We start from the raw sequence: 17,928 nt of genomic DNA, 5'->3' as shown, positions 1-17,928 counted from the left end.
TTGCCATGATTGATGTGGATGCATTTTAACACATTTATTTCTGGATGTCACTGGATTCTCTCTCTATGCTTTGTTTATAAACTTGGTGATCTCATCAACCCAATGATAACACAGCTTCATCATTTCACTCATCAGCTGATCTGCTCTTTTTTTGTTGAAACTGTAGTGTAACCATGGTAACTAGCTTAGTTAACACATTCATCAGTCTTCCTCATTGATGTGAGACAAGGGTATTAGTTATTAGTGGATCGATGCTCATGATGTCAATCACTGGATTGTCTGGTCAAGACTCAATTATTTACAGACCTCCGTCATTTAGCTGGAATATTGCTGAGTGCGGCATTAAACAATCCACTGAGTGAAAACGTTTAAAAAATGAGTGAATAATCATATTAATCATTGATTGACAGGTTGATTTACAGTTTATTCCCAATTCTTAGAATGGTCGGCACTTGGTTTTTGCCAGATATAAGTTCATGAATAAGACCGGATGTCAAACTTCAATCCATTTTGTCCGGGTGACCTATTGGGCATGTACAGGGGCTTTTGTCTGCCTCCCATTATGACGATGCTGCTAAACATGTTAAACTTACAGTTGGACTGTGAATTATGTAAATTTGAGATGTGAAGCAAAATCGTTACCTATGTGTTACTATGTTTGATCTGACACAACTCCCCCTCCCCCCCAGCCTGCTTAAACAAACATGATGGGGATTATCCCTTGGCCAGCTTCTTCTGCTGGACCAGTAAGTCACCGTTTATGGTACCCAATGGGATGTTAGTAATAAAATAATATAACAACATACCAACAAACGTATGTTAAGTATGGGAGTAAGCTTGTCTCAGTGGTAAGATTACTTCATGGAACGAGTCCCTGAATCCTCGTCACACTGGCAGGATGTAAACGCTGTGTCTGGATTGTCTCCCTTCCTTCATATGTACTAACACGGCTCTAGCTGTCCTCATGTCTTCCTGTCATGCCTGTACACTCTCCTGCTATAGTCACAACAGTGATGAGGGGCCATGTGACCCAGGTGTCTAATGTGCTGGAAAACACTGTGCTGAGTTGCGTCCCTTGGGCGTGCCAGAAACCTATGATCATGGGTTTGAATCCAGGTTCACCCTGAATATGTTTCTAGGTTTGTCAGCACCATACCCATTCTCGTGGGTTTTACGAAAGTGGTAAACGTCTGACACTTGCATCACTTCGGGCTTTCCTCCCACATCAAACTGACATGCTGTGATATAACAGAAATACTGTTCAAAGCAGCATTAAACCAATCTCACTGACTCACTCACTCACTGACTCTTGCCTTCTGTTTAATCTGCTTTATTTACACCAGGGCTCTTGTGGAAGCAGTGGAATCATCTCATGAGGGAATTACTGAGCTATTCTTAGAGTTACTGTAGTTTGGTTTGTTTGCATTGCCTTTATTTATCAGCCATGGATGGTTCTAATGTGTAGTAGTAGCATAGCTTCTTTTCTTACAGCCTTCATCACTTTAGCCGTCATCAGTTCTTCACAGTATTGACACACTACATTCCTCTATTACCCGCGAATACGTACGGCAGCTGTGTAGCGTTCAGACATGGTGATATATGTTGGGGCTTGGACGAGTCCAAATTTACTACCAGGGTACCCAACCCCCTCTTACCCGACCCTACCTTGATACCCGCTGTAGGTCTCAAGAGGTAGGTACAAACTGTCTGATTGAGAACAAGTTTGACAGTTACCCTGGCAAAATGTGTTTAGATACACATATAAAACGATCTGGTGTAAACACTGAAGTTTTGTTTTTATTCAAACATAAAAAAGTCAGAAGGAATGGGTGTAGTAGTTATAAAAACTGCGAACATTGGTGACTCGTAGTTTAAACATACAGTTCTAGATAATTTCTGTCTTTAAACAATATATGACGGGTACCCGGATCCTACTCAATACCCACCCGACCTGAGCCCTAAGACATGTCTTTTTAAATGTTGACCTATTGAAATGAGGCTGTAAAGAATTCAATCAAGGTCTACCCCATGGATGAATCTTTAACAAACCCAACTGTTGCCTGACCAGGGTAACACTGAAACAGTACTCAGAACCGATGGTAGAGCCATGGCCGGGATGTACATGTATATAGGATTCGAAACCACGTGCCCTTGTCAGTCAAATTGAGAAGAATTGTTATTTTGTTTAAAATTGGGATTTTAAAAAATTCTTCTTTTGCTAAATTCAGAAATATTTAACATTGCATTCAATTCAATATATCATTGAGATACACGTTGCCTCCACAAATAAAAGCCATACGTTATGACTATAACATGACTTGGGAAATGTTTAATTCCAAACTGGGATTTGTAACTGACATTTGACTTGAAGCAGTTCTAGATAAACCCCTGCATGGCCCACGATGCACACATTGTAAAGCAAGAAATGCTAGTTAATGCAGTGTCAACTGAGCACGCACTGATCTGTGCACTAGCTGGCATCCGTCACCTTGAAAGGCAGGCTGGGGCTTGATTCATTGTCAACAAATTGTCCCTCACCAACACAGCAGTATGTATTTAAGGCTGATAGAGGAACATGCTGTACACAAGGCTGTGAATTACTGATGATGTAACATAGACAGTATAGATGTACATAGTTATATATTATTCATATGCTGAGAGGATTATGATTTATGCATGAAGAAAACGGAAATAGCATGACTTTTATATATGCTTTTCTATATTTCTCATCATGGTTGTGATATTGGTTGTGCTATTGATATTGTTAAGGCATTGGTATTGTAAGGACTCCAGTTTCTGAATAATTTACTGCTGGAGCGAGTTATGAAATGGATGTTCTTGTCATATTATGTTTATTATGATGCTGGTGATTTCATGATGTTTATGCATGTCAAAAGCAGTCAGTGGTAATATTAAGGAATGATGTTTTGGTGACAACTTACCTCAAGATGCAGGAACTTAATTACAAAGAACAAGAGTGTTTAATGTTTACTCTGAACAGTGTTGAGACGCAGTTGTTGGTGTAATGTTACGTTGATGCGGTGACAAACACAGCACTTTGCTTTGTATCTGCACAATCGGACATGTTTCTCATTGTAATGAGTATAGATATTCTGCTATAATCTATAACCTATAGCAGTTCTGTTACAACTTATTTTGTGTTTACTGCTGGAAAAATAAATGCAATTGTTATCTTATTTGTGTCATCTCATCAAGACATCGTGTAATCATCAATCTATCACTGACAAAAGAAATGCGAATACCATACATGTTGGTTGATATATGAAGAATTACTCATATTCAAGAGATATAAGATTAGTTCGATGCACTAATGAACATACATGTTGTGTGAACTGATATATGAAGAATTACTCATATTCAAGAGATATAAGATAAGTTCGATGTACTTATGAACATACATGTTGTGTGAACTGACGCTCATGAACGTATAAGTTTACAAATCATGTGCAGCATATCGTGATAAGAAAAGAGACACTCTGTGGTAACATTTGACTGGTTGTTAGTTTTTTTGGCTTTAATTGGTACACATTGGAAACATCTCTTCAGAACGTACATACTTTTCTAAATGTTTCTATGGTCCGCGTTTCTTTTGGCGGTGATTATGTTATGTTATGTTATGTGACGTTATGTTATGTAACGTTATGTTATGTAACGTTACGTTACGTTATGTTATCATGTATTTATAGGGTTATGAGATGTTGGCGTCAGAAATATCCCACTGGAAACAACTGTGTTCACAGCCTCATATTCTGCCGCGATCAGCTGATCCACTCGTCAACAGACGGGTAAGACCTCGACCTTCTTCACTACCATGGAAACAATCACCCATCTACATTCTGAAATGTTGTACTTCTTTAGACAACTTAGGGGTGGTGTCTCATGCTTATTCTAAGAGGAGTCCCCATGATCCCTTGTATCGTGGCCTAACTTAGGTTATTGGCCTTCTATTACCCAAATTTTAGATTGAGTCATTGTTGTTATTAACACGTTTTGAATCATGAATCATGAATCATGTCATTTTTATGAGAAAATATTTAGTGGGGATGAAGTCATGGGAATGGTTAACTCAAAGATCATCTCGGTAGAATGACACAACCAGCAGCCATTTTGTAATGTCCTGTACAAAAACATCTTTATTTGCTCGGGGGCACAGGTGGCCAAGTCGTCTAAGGCCCCGAAATTTGCTGTGGGTTTCACGGAAGTGGTAAACGTCTAAGACCTGCATCACTTTGGGCTTTCCTCCCACATTAAGCTGTCATGCTGCGATATAACTGGAATACTGTTAAAAGCGGCCTTAAACCCAACTCACTCACTCACTCACTCACTCTTTATTTGCTCATAAAATCACCACGCACAAGGTAATGCCATATTGTAACCTGGAATCCCCACATGGTACACAGCTGTCCGACTACAACAAATGGAAACCTCCCCTTTCTATTTCTTTGTTAACTTATGACACGTGGAACAATGCATGAGTTTGTTCTTGTATAGGAGCAGAGACGTGAGGTGATGGAGAACGCCCAGAAGCACCAGAACGGCATGGTGTATCCTGGGGACAGCCACTACGGCAGCCCCTACCACCGCCCTGCGTCCACCACCGAGTACATGCGGCAGAAGTCTGCGCCGTCCGAGTATGCTGTGCCTGCTGCCATGCCTGTAGAGAGTAGGTGGACCTTTCTGAAATAACATATTTGCCTAAAGGTTAAAGTGCCCACTCCTTGCATCCCATTAAGCTTTCCTCCCACACCGGGGGGCACGGGTGGCCCAGTCGTTTAAGGCGCCGCGATTCGCTGTGCAGAGTTGTGTCCCTTGGGCACACCAGAAACCTATGATTGTGGGTTCGAATCCTGGTTCTCCCCAATTATGTTTCTAGGTTTGTCAGCACCATACCCATGCTCATGGGTTTCTTCCAAGTGGTAAACGTCTGAGACCCGCATCACTTCGGGCTTTCCTCCCACATTAAGCTGACACGCCGTGATATAACTGGAATAATGTTAAAAGCGGCCTTAAACCCAACTCACTCACTCACTCAGTCCTCCCACACCGAGCTCTCTGCGATATAGCTGAAACACTATCAGCAGCAGCAGCAGGACACATCAAGTACATGTAAGACATATCACAGTGTCGCTGTATCACCATCTATGTCTCAGAGCTGTCAGTATTTTGGCTGTGGAAAGAGAATTTGTAGTCTTTGTTTGTTTTATCAATATTTGTGAAATTTCAGTCAAAACCATATGTATCGTATTTTGAATTGGTTTATGATCAGCCCTCATGACCATAGCCATTTTGTTGTTAATTTCCAATCCTTGAGCAACAGATATTGTGGAAAAGCTCCAATCACTAATTCGCACATATTAAACCGATTAAATCAGTGCTATTTAGACCTGTTAATCCGACAATCTTGCACTCCCGACTATGACACACCTAATTTGCAACGGATTACCGAAATCACTCATCAGTCTCGTTAATCCAACACACTGATCAGCTTACTCCATGGTCATCTGCCCGCGAGTACACAGCCCATGTTTTGATGTGAGACTAGTCGGCTGGTAACTGCATATTACAACGGCTGCAGAAATAAACTTGCTTAAAAACAAACAATTAATGCTTTAAACAAACAAAACAGGATTAATCACATTAGAATCAGATACAAGTTCATGCTACCGCTGTGAACATGCGAACTATGACCGACCAATGAAATAACTGACAGGAAGTCGACATTAGCCACTAAGAAAACAGCTTTCTTGAACTTTGTATCACCAGTTTCAAACTGGTGACTTCCATTCCAGACTATGCGTTTTTAAGTATTTTGGATCAGTCATAGAGTCTCTAATAGTTGTTTTGTGTTAAGCTTCAGAGGTTGCATGATTAGAAAACCTTTTCCACGAAAATGTCATTTTTCATTTTTTGTAAGACAACATGTTTGTGTCATGTTTGTATAGTTGTCCAATTTTCGATCACAATCGTTGATACTACTTAATTTTGTTTATCCGACATACTTGTTAATCCGACATAATCATATGCAACCAACTATGTAGGATTAACGGGACTTGACTGCATTAGGGCATAGAAATGTGAGCTTTATCATTCTCAGTTTTGTTTCAAGGCAAGACGTTGCCCCGTGGCCTCCCATCGATGACCCAGAGTTCCCCTTCCACATCCAACGTGCAGGCGATCTACGCCCACACCGGCCGGGGGGAGGACCAGCTGAGCTTCAGTGACGGGGACGTCCTCACCCTCATTGGGGAGAAGGCCGACGGATGGCAGTACGGCCTTAATGCTCACACTGGAAAGTAGGTCATAGTTCTGTTGTCAGCTGTCCGTTTCAGTGGCTCATAGCTCAGACTGTCACACTCAAATTGTTTCTGTCATCATACTTTTGACCCCCTGGGGATTCCGGTTGATGATTTGGATATTATTGGTATGCTTGCTATATGATGGTATATCTATGATATTGGTGTTATCAGCTGTAACGATTATATTCACATTTCCAGTTGCCAAACATAGCTAAAGGCACTGCAATTCACTGTGCAGAGTTGTTTCCCTTCCTTGTACCAGGATCTAATAATTTGTTCTCATCTCATTTTCATCCTGATAATGATTTATTTTGTCTGCATCAAACCTGTGCTGGCAATCTGTCATAGGAAGCTTCACGTTATTGCCAATACAATGTTCAACTCACTCACCTAATGACTGTGTAGAGTTGTCTCCCCTAGTTGTCAGGATATGCTATAGCCTGAGTCTCAGGGTTAGAACTAAGCACAAAAACTTTACTAGCCCAGGTAAAGATAAAATGCCCTTGTATTAAATGTTAAAACAATGTGAAAATTGAGAAATTTGTACTAGCCCACAGGAATTTGTACTAGCCCCTGGCTAGCGGGCTAGTGCTTATTTCTAACCCTGCTTCTGATTGTGGGTTTAACCAGAGGGGTTCAACCATCTCTGCTGACATGCCATGATTTAAGTGAACGACTGTATAAAGGGGTAATTCCTTTTCACTTACTATTCCCAGGTTTGGTTGGTTCCCTCTGTCCTTCACTGACGCTGTCGGAAGCAGTCGCCACACGGATCACTCTCAACTGTGAGTCACACGGTCACACACGCTCATGTCCACACAATCTGGACGTAGTTTTCTCCACCTTTAGAGGGTGATCTGTGATGCAAGCTGGTACTAGGCTTGACATGGAAGTTTGGGATATACTGAGGGGTCATGTTGGTGAATAGTGGATTAAGCAGTAGGGTTTGGATACGTTTTTCATTTCATTTACACTGTGATAGAAATCCTAAAAAAACCACAGTCACATTCCAGTGATAAAACAAAGTATGAAAGCAGAATCATTGGGTACATTTGAATCATTGTATGCTGACTTTTTCATAGTGATATTTGGGTAGCATGTACTTTGGAATATATTTGTTTCTTAGTTGAAGATTGAGTTTACAAATATGCATAACAGACTTGTTTTTCACATCATTTAAGTTACAAGGAGTACAGATATTGTTAGACTTTTTAAATATGCCTTTAGAAATCTTCAGATCTCTGAATTGAGCTGGCAAAACTCTAATCTTTTTTATTGTAACTGATACCAGATATTCTTTATGTATTAATAGGTGCTTTTTAAGAGCGCACAAGTATATATACATCTGCTTTTTCATAGTATTTGTTACTTAGCCTGAATTACATTATGCATATTGAAAGAAACAAGAATGACAACAGAGAGGGGTAAAGGGAGGTAACTCCAGGGAGCGGTCATTGGGATACTGCTGGTTCAACAACTTTATATATATCAGGAATACAATCCTCTGAATCTTCTTTCCATGGATGCTTTCGACCTGAAAGCCACAATGTGCATAATGTAATGCAGGCTAAGTATTAATTGGAGAATATATTCCGATATTCTACTTTTTCTATCAACATCTGACATGGGAACAATGTCTGAAGCCCATTTCCGTTTCCCCCCGTCGTGATATATCTGGAATATTGCTAAAAGCGGCCTAAAACCACTCACTCAGTTACTCAATCCACATCCTATGAAAACATTCTTTAGTTGTATTATAAGTTTTCAATCCATAAGGTCATTTAAAAACTTTTGCATCAGAAGCTTACTTTCCAAATGACCAGGTCATCATGTGTGTCTTTTTCAGATGGCAGAAAACAGATTCCAATTTAAGAGTATAGTTGTTTTTATAAAGAAATATGACTCCTCGCATAAATCAGATAATCTTTGCATTTTTAGAACTGATGTAAGACTCAGATTTTGTTAAATGAATCGCGCTGATTTGTTGTCTTTATATACATGGATGTTTTAGATTACAAACATCATCAGTATTCACGCTGGCTTTCGGAACTGTCAGCCCCATTGGACTGGCAACTATAAAAATCGCACAAAGTTCAGTCACTATTTTCCCTTTTTTCTGAATATTTCACTTTAATTCAAGACTAAGATATTTAACCTTGAGGCAAAGCGAAATAATATTTCCTTGCATGAAAAATAGACAACGGGAAACCCTGATGAAAACAGACAAGCTGACCTCGGTCGAAAAAAATACTTCTTTGACAATCGATGATGTTTTGTTCAACAACGAAGATGTACAAGATACCTTATTTGCCGGTCCACAGGCACTGGCAGTTACAAGAATTACTGATCCAAGCCTAAAAAACTGTTAGTTACTGGTAAACGGGAACGCTGATCATGTTGATGATGATGAAAAACAGGTTATTCATTGTTCATGACCCTTTTGATCTGTAAGACAGTTCCTGACAAACAAAGTCATTGATTGTCTCCCTTTAGCCTACACCGAGCAAAGAGTATCGGAGACCTGCTGGACTCCCGGTCACAAATCTCCGACATCAGCATTAGCTACGAAGTGGACATGCCTGGTCGGAGCCGGCGCCCGCGGTCTCTGTACGAGAGCTCCATGGTCCGTCACATCACACCGACATCCCAGGTCAGTGTCTGATTGATGGCTAGACGTACAGTGAATTGGCTCTACAATCTTCAGTGATGTAGGAATAAGCTTTCAATTTCTCTTTTTTGTTGGTTGAAAGAAACAAAAACCAGAGGGTCCGGGTTAGAATTGGTCTTCTGCAACTCATGCTTGTTGAAAGAGGCAAGTAACGGGATCGATGCTCAGGATGTCAAACACTGGATTGTCTGGTCCAGACTTGATAAGTGACAGAACACCCTCATATAGTTGCAATATTACTGGTTTAGAATAAAGAAAAGAAACTCAAACCAAACTAGTTTTTGTATAGAATATTATATTGCAATTACTTGTGAACAAGATTTTAAGTATACCCTGTGTGAATCTGGGTCAGAATACATCCCCATTGCCCCATGACTGATGTAATAGGATATTCACACTCTGGAACCTGGCTTATTGTAACCCGACGCCTGGAATTGTTGCTCATCACAGGCGGATCCAGAGGAGGGGTCCACGGGGTCCCCCCCTTGTAAAAATTCTGGATCTGACCTTGCTCATGCTATCAACAACTGGTTTTCGTGGTTTACAGGCCTCTGTGATGTAGCTGGTATAATGCTAATTGAAGTTTAAAAGAACCCACAAACACATGCATTATAAAGAGCATTTACTGTTGAGCTTCGACAAGAGTTGGGCGGTCTGGTATCCTAGTGGTTAAAGCATTTGCTCATCACGCCGAAGACCTGGGTTCGATTCCTGACATGGGTACAATGTGTGAAGCCCATTTCGGGTGTCCCTCGCCGTGATATTGCTTGAATATTGCCAGAAACGGCGTAAAACCATACTCATTCACTCACTCGACAAGAGTTATGCCCCTTTGTTTGTTCATACAAAAACCTGGCTGGGGGTTTAACGTTGCGTTCAAAATTGTTGCAGTTATATACCTCCTCTCCCCTTCATTCTTGACATTCGTCTTCTGACATGTTCCCTTTGACTTCAATGACATTGTTGGCCTCCTAACATTTAGGTTGTATGTGAACAACATTCGTGCCCTGATTGTGAATGTAGCAAGGGGCAAGCACAGGATGTTTGTTGTGGTGTATGACAGGGGAAGTTGCAGCACTCCCTTGTTAGGTTCAGACAAAATATATATACTCCATCTAGTTTTAAGATGGTGTTCCATGATACTCTGATTCATCGATACATCATGATTCGATGCATAACATATAGGATCCCATATTGGTATGAAATGAAACATTATATAGCCATTAGTGTGTTAACTGTATTGTGGTAGTGTAAAGTAAATTTTGGTGCATGATGAAAGTTTTCCATGTTTGGCTGTTTGCTATCATGTTTGTTAAATTTCCTCCAAAAATGTGAACTGAAAAAGTCTGGCAAAACTGTGATTCTTTTAGGAAACACTGTTTTTGGTATTTGTAACTGAAATTATGGAACACATGTGGAAGAAACGTTTGAATACTATTTCCCCATGGACTGTTGATGAACCTGTGCTATGCCACTTTGACCTTGACCTCCCGACCTTGCATTCCAGCCCCCTATGCCCACCACCTCGTCTATGTCACCATGGTCGAGTCACCTGTACCACACAACCAGTGGTGACTTTGCCCCTCACATGCTGTCCTATGGGGGGATAGGGTCCGACACGTCCTCTGCTCGAGCTAGCTCTGGCTTTCATACCCTTCCTCGACCTTCACCCCAGGTTGACATGGGTTCCCAGGAGCTGTACCAGACCCTGCCTGACCCCTACTATGACCCCAAGGTACTGCATGCAGTTTGTGGTGGTGCTCAGTCCTGCATGGTCGTTGTCTTTGTGTTGCCTTTCTGTTGTAGTTCCCTGTGGGCAGTTTGGGTGGAACAGTAGTTAAGACTTAAGGAGCAACCATTTGATATTCTGGGGTAGGGGTGTGTATAGAGGAGGGGGAAGTCTGGGACATTTTGTTAGAGACAGTCGCAGGATATTTTTTGGCCACTTCTTCACAACATACAAATTTAGTCTCTATACGGAGAAACCATACAATATATTTTTCCTAACCATATTTTTTTCTTGCTGAAGTTATGTGTTTTCCTAAGTCCCAGCCTTCCCTGAGAATATCAAACGGTTGATCCCATACAGACTGACGTGGCGTAGCTGTAGTATTACTGTGGCTACTTCAGGTAGCTGTGTGTATGAAATGACTGAAATCTGCAAATGCAGCGTTAAAAATAGACACTAGTCCTGTAGTCCTTGCTAAACTTCCCAATAGTTGTTGTATCGTAAGGACTTGTAGAAATTTGCCATTATTAAGGGTTTTGTTACATGTTATCATTATTAGAACTAGTGGGCTAAAACAGTTAGTTTCTTTCGCTGGGAAATTGGCTCTTCATTCTCCTACAGTTCACTAGCCGTCAATCACTGGCTCTCTGTACATAAGGATGTCTGCTGGCTTGTCGAAAGGTACTTCAGTTTTACTAAGATACGTATTTTCAAAATCAAAATGGTTCTGTCGTGCTCTTCGAATAAAAGAAGATAGTTTTACTTTGCATTATTTTGCGCAAGGTGCACTTATTAATCAGCAGGCCTTATGCACACATGAAGGGACATGTGGCATGATATAGATAGGCCAGTTGCTCACAGTTCAACATGAAAGTGCTATTATTAATTTTAACTCTTTTGAATATGTTGATATTTTCAACATTCTTCCGAAACCAACCATTTTGTGAGTGTCCATTTTTTGCACATGGATGAAATGTATGTACTCTCTTTTAACCTCCAATGGTATGAAGCGATGTTCTGAGAATGCAGTGACGTTGTAGTTAAAGTTGTGTCACTCCTCACGTACACTTAGTGCTAATCAACCTCTTGTAAGATGATGGGATTGACTTCTTCTCTAGTTTAATATGTTACATGTATAATGCTGAGTGTTTAGTTTCATGTTGGAGATAGACTGACAAGCATTTTAAGGGAACCCCTTCACAAGACTCTACCAGAAGATATCCTCAACAATTGAAGATAGACACTTACTTTACCTGCCAGGAATGCTTATTCAACATGCCTGACTACACACAGTTGCATAAAATATGACTCGCACACAGCTGTTTGGAATGCTTTAATCCAAGTTGTTTTGTTACTGGTTTCTGTTCGTTCCAAAGTTTCGCTTCAGCCTATGTTTGTGTGGAGAGTGTGTTTGACATTTGGGGTTCCAACTGTGTGATAACTCTTGATTGAATAACTTCGGGAACACCATGATGCATGAAATAGAATCATGTTTTAACTCTATGTGATATTTTTTGTAACCAAAAAAAACCGAAAAGGTAAATAAAGTTCTTACAGTTTTTATGCATGCAGTCAAGACCTAATAAATACAATCTTGATACAAGTGCCAGGGGATCAACAAATTATTGTTGTCTCATCTTTGTATTTGTAATTCTTGTTTCTATGGTTACATAAAGCAGGGTGTTTTTTGTGAATGTAGTTTGTTTGAGTGTCTGGGCTAACCATTGGCAGAGCTGGTGTGTGTGATAGATACCAAATACTTGCCCTTAACACCTTTTTTGTTGTTGTATGAGGTGCTGTTTGTTGTGCGAGGTGCTGTTTGTTGTTATAAGGTGCTGTTTGTTGTTATGAGGTGCTGTTTGTTATTATGAGGTGCTGTTTGTTGTTATGAGGTGGTGTTTGTTGTGCGAGGTGCTGTTTGTTGTACAAAGTGCTGTTTGTTGTTATGAGGTGCAGTTTGTTGTATGAGGTGCTGTTTGTTGTTATGAGGTGGTGTTTGTTGTTATGAGGTGCTGTTTGTTGTTATGAGGTGGTGTTTGTTGTATGAGGTGCATTTTGTTGGTATGAGGTGCAGTTTGTTGTATGAGGTGCTGTGGGTTGTGTGAGGTGCTGTTTGTTGTATGAGGTGCTGTTTGTTGTTCGAGGTGCAGTTTGTTGTATGAGGTGCAGTTTGTTGTTATGAGGTGCAGTTTGTTGTATGAGGTGCTGTTTGTTGTTAAGAGGTGCTGTTTGTTGTTATGAGGTGCAGTTTGTTGTTATGAGGTGCAGTTTGTTATGAGGTGCAGTTTGTTGTTATGAGGTGCTGTTTGTTGTTATGAGGTGCAGTTTGTTGTTATGAGGTGCAGTTTGTTGTTCGAGGTGCTATTTGTTGTGCGAGGTGCTGTTTGTTGTTATGAGGTGCAGTTTGTTGTATGAGGTGCTGTTTGTTGTTATGAGGTGCTGTTTGTTGTTATGAGCCGCTGTTGGTTGTGTGAGGTGCTATTTGTTGTATGAGGTGCTGTTTGTTGTTCGAGGTGCAGTTTGTTGTGTGAGGTGCTGTTTGTTGTTATGAGGTGCTGTTTGTTGTTATGAGGTGCTGTTTGTTGTTATGAGCCGCTGTTGGTTGTGTGAGGTGCTATTTGTTGTATGAGGTGCTGTTTGTTGTTCGAGGTGCAGTTTGTTGTGTGAGGTGCTGTTTGTTGTTATGAGGTGCTGTTTGTTGTTATGAGGTGCTGTTTGTTGTATGAGGTGCTGTTTGTTGTGTGAGGTGCTGTTTGTTGTTATGAGGTGCTGTTTGTTGTATGAGGTGCTGTTTGTTGTGTGAGGTGTTGTTTGTTGTTATGAGGTGCAGTTTGTTGTGCGAGGTGCTGTTGGTTGTGTGAGGTGCTGTTTGTTGTACGAGGTGCTGTTTGTTGTGTGAGGTGCAGTTTGTTGTTATGAGGTGCAGTTTGTTGTTATGAGCCGCTGTTTGTTGTATGAGGTGCTGTTTGTTGTGTGAGGTGTTGTTTGTTGTTATGAGGTGCAGTTTGTTGTGTGAGGTGCTGTTTGTTGTATGAAGTGCCGTTTGTTTTGTGAGGTGCCGTTTGTTTTGTGAGGTGCTGTTTGTTGTGTGAGGTGCTGTTTGTTGTTATGAGGTGCTGTTTGTTGTGTGAGGTGCTGTTTGTTTTGCAGGGTGCTGTTTGTTGTGTGAGGTGCTGTTTGTTGTACGAGGTGCTGTTTGTTGTTTTGTGGTGCTGCTGTTGTTTGTTGTTATGAGGTGCTGTTGTTTGTAGTTGGTTCAGTATTCATGTATGTGTTTACCGGTCTGTATGCTTCTGGAGGTTAGAGCTGCATCTTTGCATGTGGATTATGCCGCTGTGTCCTTCTTCTGTTAATACTTGTGACTAATATTTGCATATTTTTCAAGAGAACAAGTATTTATTTTAATATGTCTTTTACAGATGTGAAAAAAAGCTCTTTTATTTTTCTAGTTAAAAGATATTGATAATGAGTGCAAGAACATATTTCAGCAATATCTCATCTCATATACGGACTAACTGGCTAATAAAATTAACAACCTCCTCCAACTGTTAACTCATTCACAAGATATCTTCATTGCTATCACAAACCCTGATCCATATTATCATGATTGTAACCAGTTGTTCCAATTTCCTTCAAGCAGCATGGAGTTCCCTCCCTGGAGATCCACCCTCCTACGGGGAGACCATTGCATGATTCTGTCCCTAATTCTCTCCCTCACCCCCCAGCCCCAACACAGCCAGCACCACAGCCACCATATGATGATGGCCATGGCACGCCCCGCACACCCAAGCATGTCCTTAGACCGTTGTCCCGAAACCCTAGCATGAGAGAAGTTCGATCTCAGAGTCCAGCCCATAACCCTGGCATGATGGAAGGCAGGTCTCAAAGCCCAGCCTTGCCTGCATCTTATCTTTCTAACTCTCATTCTACAAATCCTTCCTCCCTTCCTCCTCCCCCTCCCCCTCTTCCTCCTATGAATCCTCTCTCTTCTTCTTCCTCTTCCTCTTCCGTGCACCCTGTTTCAATTCAAGGCACCACTCTGTCTCAGATTCTGACCAGTCAGGGTGAAGTCCACACACTGCCCCGTCAGCATGACCACCACTACCAGACAGGGCTCCATCAGCAGATGGCACAGGCTCCGCAAGCTCCACAAGCTCCTCCCCCACCTCCGCCACCGGTCACAAGCCAGCAACAACACTGGTCCGGGAACACCTCCCCTGGGTTCCCACCACCTCCACCACCGACTGACTACAACGTTGAAGAGGAAGACCCGTAAGTAGGCACAAGTGTAGAGGGGTTTTCACATGGAACAGGTGTTAACGAGGATTTGTGTTCCATGGTTCAGGTGCTAAAGAGGGTGTACACTCCATAGAACAGCCGTTAAAGGGGGTCTGTGCTCCATGGAACAGGTGTTCAAGAGGGTTTGTGCTCCATGGAACCAGTGTTAAAGAGGGTTTGTGCTCCATGGAACCAGTGTTAAAGAGGGTTTGTGCACCGTGGAACAGGTATTAAAGAGGGTTTGTGATCCATGGAACAGGTATTAAAGTAGGGTCTATGCTCCATGGAGCAGGTGTTAAAGAGGGTCTATGCTCCATGGAACCAGTGTTAAAGAGGGTTTGTGCTCCATGGAGCAGGTATTAAAGAGGGTTTGTGATCCATGGAACAGGTATTGAAGTAGGGTCTATGCTCCATGGAGCAGGTGTTAAAGAGGGTGTACACTCCATAGAACAGGTGTTAAAGGAGGTCTGTGCTTCATGGAACAGGTGTTAAAGAGGGTCTATGCTCCATGGAACCAGTATTAAAGAGGGTTTGTGCTCAATGGAACAGGTATTAAAGAAGGTTTGTGATCCATGGAACAGGTATTAAAGTAGGGTCTATGCTCCATGGAACAGGTGTAAAAGAGGGTCTGTGCTCCATGGAACAGGTGTAAAAGAGGGTCTATGCTCCTTGGAACAGGTGTTAAAGAGGGTTTGTGCTCCATGGAACAGGTATTAAAGAGGGTCTGTGATCCATGGAACAGGTGTTAAAGAGGGTCTGTGATCCATGGAAAAGGTTTTAAGGAGTCTGGCCAAGCCATAGTCACGTCAAAATAGTATATATTTTTATGGACCTACCTGTTAAAGAGAGTCAGTGCTTCATAGAACAGGTGTTAAAGAGGGTCTATGCTCCATGGAACAGGTATTAAAGAGTGTCTATCCTCCATAGAATAGGTGTTAAAGAGGGTCTATGCTCCATGGAACAGGTATTAAAGAGGATCTATGCTCCATGGAACAGGTGTTAAAGAGGGTCTATGCTCCATGGAACAGGTATTAAAGAGGGTCTTTGCTCCATAGAATAGGTGTTAAAGAGAGTCTCCGCTCCATGGAACAGGTGTTAAAGAGAGTCTCCGCTCCATGGAACAGGTGTTAAAGAGTCTGTTCTCTATGGAACATGTGTTAAAGAGGGTCTGTGCTTTCGTTCCAGACGCAACAGGAATCCTATGTTTGCGAATGTGGCTTTGCGTAAAACACTAACCAACGATCGATCTGCACCACGCCTGAAATGATCAATCATCATGTGACTCGACTGCAACCACGAGCCATCCTGACAATCCTTACTTCGATAAACAACAAAATATCTAGTGTTTCAGTGTAAAGCTGTGATAAAGAATATCAATACAATTATTAATGGAATATTCAGTCTGTACAAAAATATTATTTTAAGTCAGCTGTGTTTTTGTACATTCTGCATTCAAATTTACAAGTGTTGCTCAGTAGTAAGATAAGTTAACAATCTGTGACTTGAGCCACAAGTCCAGTAAAGTTTATCTTAGTCTTGTTATCTTAGCTTATTACTACCCTTGTATGCAGCAACATCCACTCCAAAAATTCAGGACGAGTTGATGCAAACGTTTCTAGCACAGACTGAGTTCCTATTTTGAGGTACGATACGTTGCACTAAGTTTCAAGTATACCCATGGGGCATGTATCTTGTGATACAGTTGATCAACATATTTTTTTAAATCTTTAAAAAATCAACAATTTGTACTCCTGCAATGTCTTATGAAATTGAAATTGGCACGTCCAGGTGGTCTATTTTTGTAATGTGTAAAATAATGCTAGTCAAGTGAGAATTGTTGTTTGTTACAAGGCAGACATTAAATTCATCCTGATTGATGAGATGGAGATGTTTGCTCATGTGTAAATAGCTGCAGGAACCATATCTCTATGCTGTTCCCTATAATAGATTTTGATATTGTCTTGTTGCTACACAGGGCTATGGGCATTCCACTCGTGTTTTCCTGATAGATTCCCGATTCAAATCTATGTCACATTTTATCTGCTTCAGCAAAGTGCATGCATGGTATTCTGATGACAATGCAACATGATTCACTTCCTAAGACACTTGCCTTCAAATACAAGAATGTATATCGTGCAGCAATATATTCACTTATTGAGTAAAAAGATCTGTACCCTCTCAATGATTCTAGCCCAGTGAGTGCATCGAAAGTTGCATGATCGAAAATGTAGGTACACATATTTGAAGGCCAGTGTTTTGGGAAGCAAACCTTGTTGCAGTTTTTGTGGGATTATGATTCATGTACATTATGACAGGGTTGTAGGTGTGGTTTGTTCCGGATCAGGAATATGACAGGAAAACACTATGGGTCAGCTCATAGCTCTGTAGCAACAAGTGAAATTCAAAATCACTTACAGGGGGCAAATCAGAGATGAGGTCACTGTAAAGAGGATGAGATCCAAGACTTGTGTATTACTATTGCCAAAGGTCACATCAGTTTTATCATGCTATGACTAGATGTGCCTGAGATCCAAGACTTGCGTATTACTATTGCCAAAGATCATGTAAGTTCTAACATGTTATGACTAGATGTACCTGAGATCCAAGACTTGCGTATTACTATTGCCAAAGATCACGTCAGTTCTATCATGATATGACTAGATGTGCCTGAGATCCAAGACTTGCGTATTACTATTGCCAAAGATCACGTAAGTTCTATCATGCTATGACTAGATGTGCCCGAGATCCAAGACTTGCGTATTACTATTGCCAAAGATCATGTAAGTTCTAACATGTTATGACTAGATGTACCTGAGATCCAAGACTTGCGTATTACTATTGCCAAAGATCACGTCAGTTCTATCATGATATGACTAGATGTGCCTGAGATCCAAGACTTGCGTATTACTATTGCCAAAGATCACGTAAGTTCTATC

At 41.1% G+C, this 17,928-nt stretch overlaps 1 protein-coding gene across 1 annotated transcript in view; it reads left to right on the top strand.

The window, feature by feature from the left end:
• LOC139469494 (BAR/IMD domain-containing adapter protein 2-like) overlaps positions 1-16,363 on the top strand; it is a 28,821-nt gene extending 12,458 nt beyond the window's left edge. Inside the window, exons 9-16 of the mRNA XM_071251680.1 lie at positions 3,708-3,806; positions 4,513-4,684; positions 6,128-6,314; positions 7,034-7,102; positions 8,811-8,967; positions 10,493-10,720; positions 14,763-14,986; positions 16,178-16,363. Of these exons, the coding sequence (XP_071107781.1) occupies positions 3,708-3,806; positions 4,513-4,684; positions 6,128-6,314; positions 7,034-7,102; positions 8,811-8,967; positions 10,493-10,720; positions 14,763-14,986; positions 16,178-16,259 (1,218 nt within the window). The 3' untranslated portion in view covers positions 16,260-16,363. The remainder of the gene's footprint in view (positions 1-3,707; positions 3,807-4,512; positions 4,685-6,127; positions 6,315-7,033; positions 7,103-8,810; positions 8,968-10,492; positions 10,721-14,762; positions 14,987-16,177) is intronic.
• The last annotated feature ends 1,565 nt before the right edge of the window (positions 16,364-17,928 follow it).

The sequence above is a fragment of the Haliotis cracherodii genome, unplaced genomic scaffold (genome assembly GCF_022045235.1).
Source record: "Haliotis cracherodii isolate W230 unplaced genomic scaffold, xgHalCrac1.p SCAF_2, whole genome shotgun sequence".
NCBI classification, from domain to species: domain Eukaryota; kingdom Metazoa; phylum Mollusca; class Gastropoda; order Lepetellida; family Haliotidae; genus Haliotis; species Haliotis cracherodii.
This window is presented reverse-complemented; position numbering and strand designations above follow the sequence as displayed.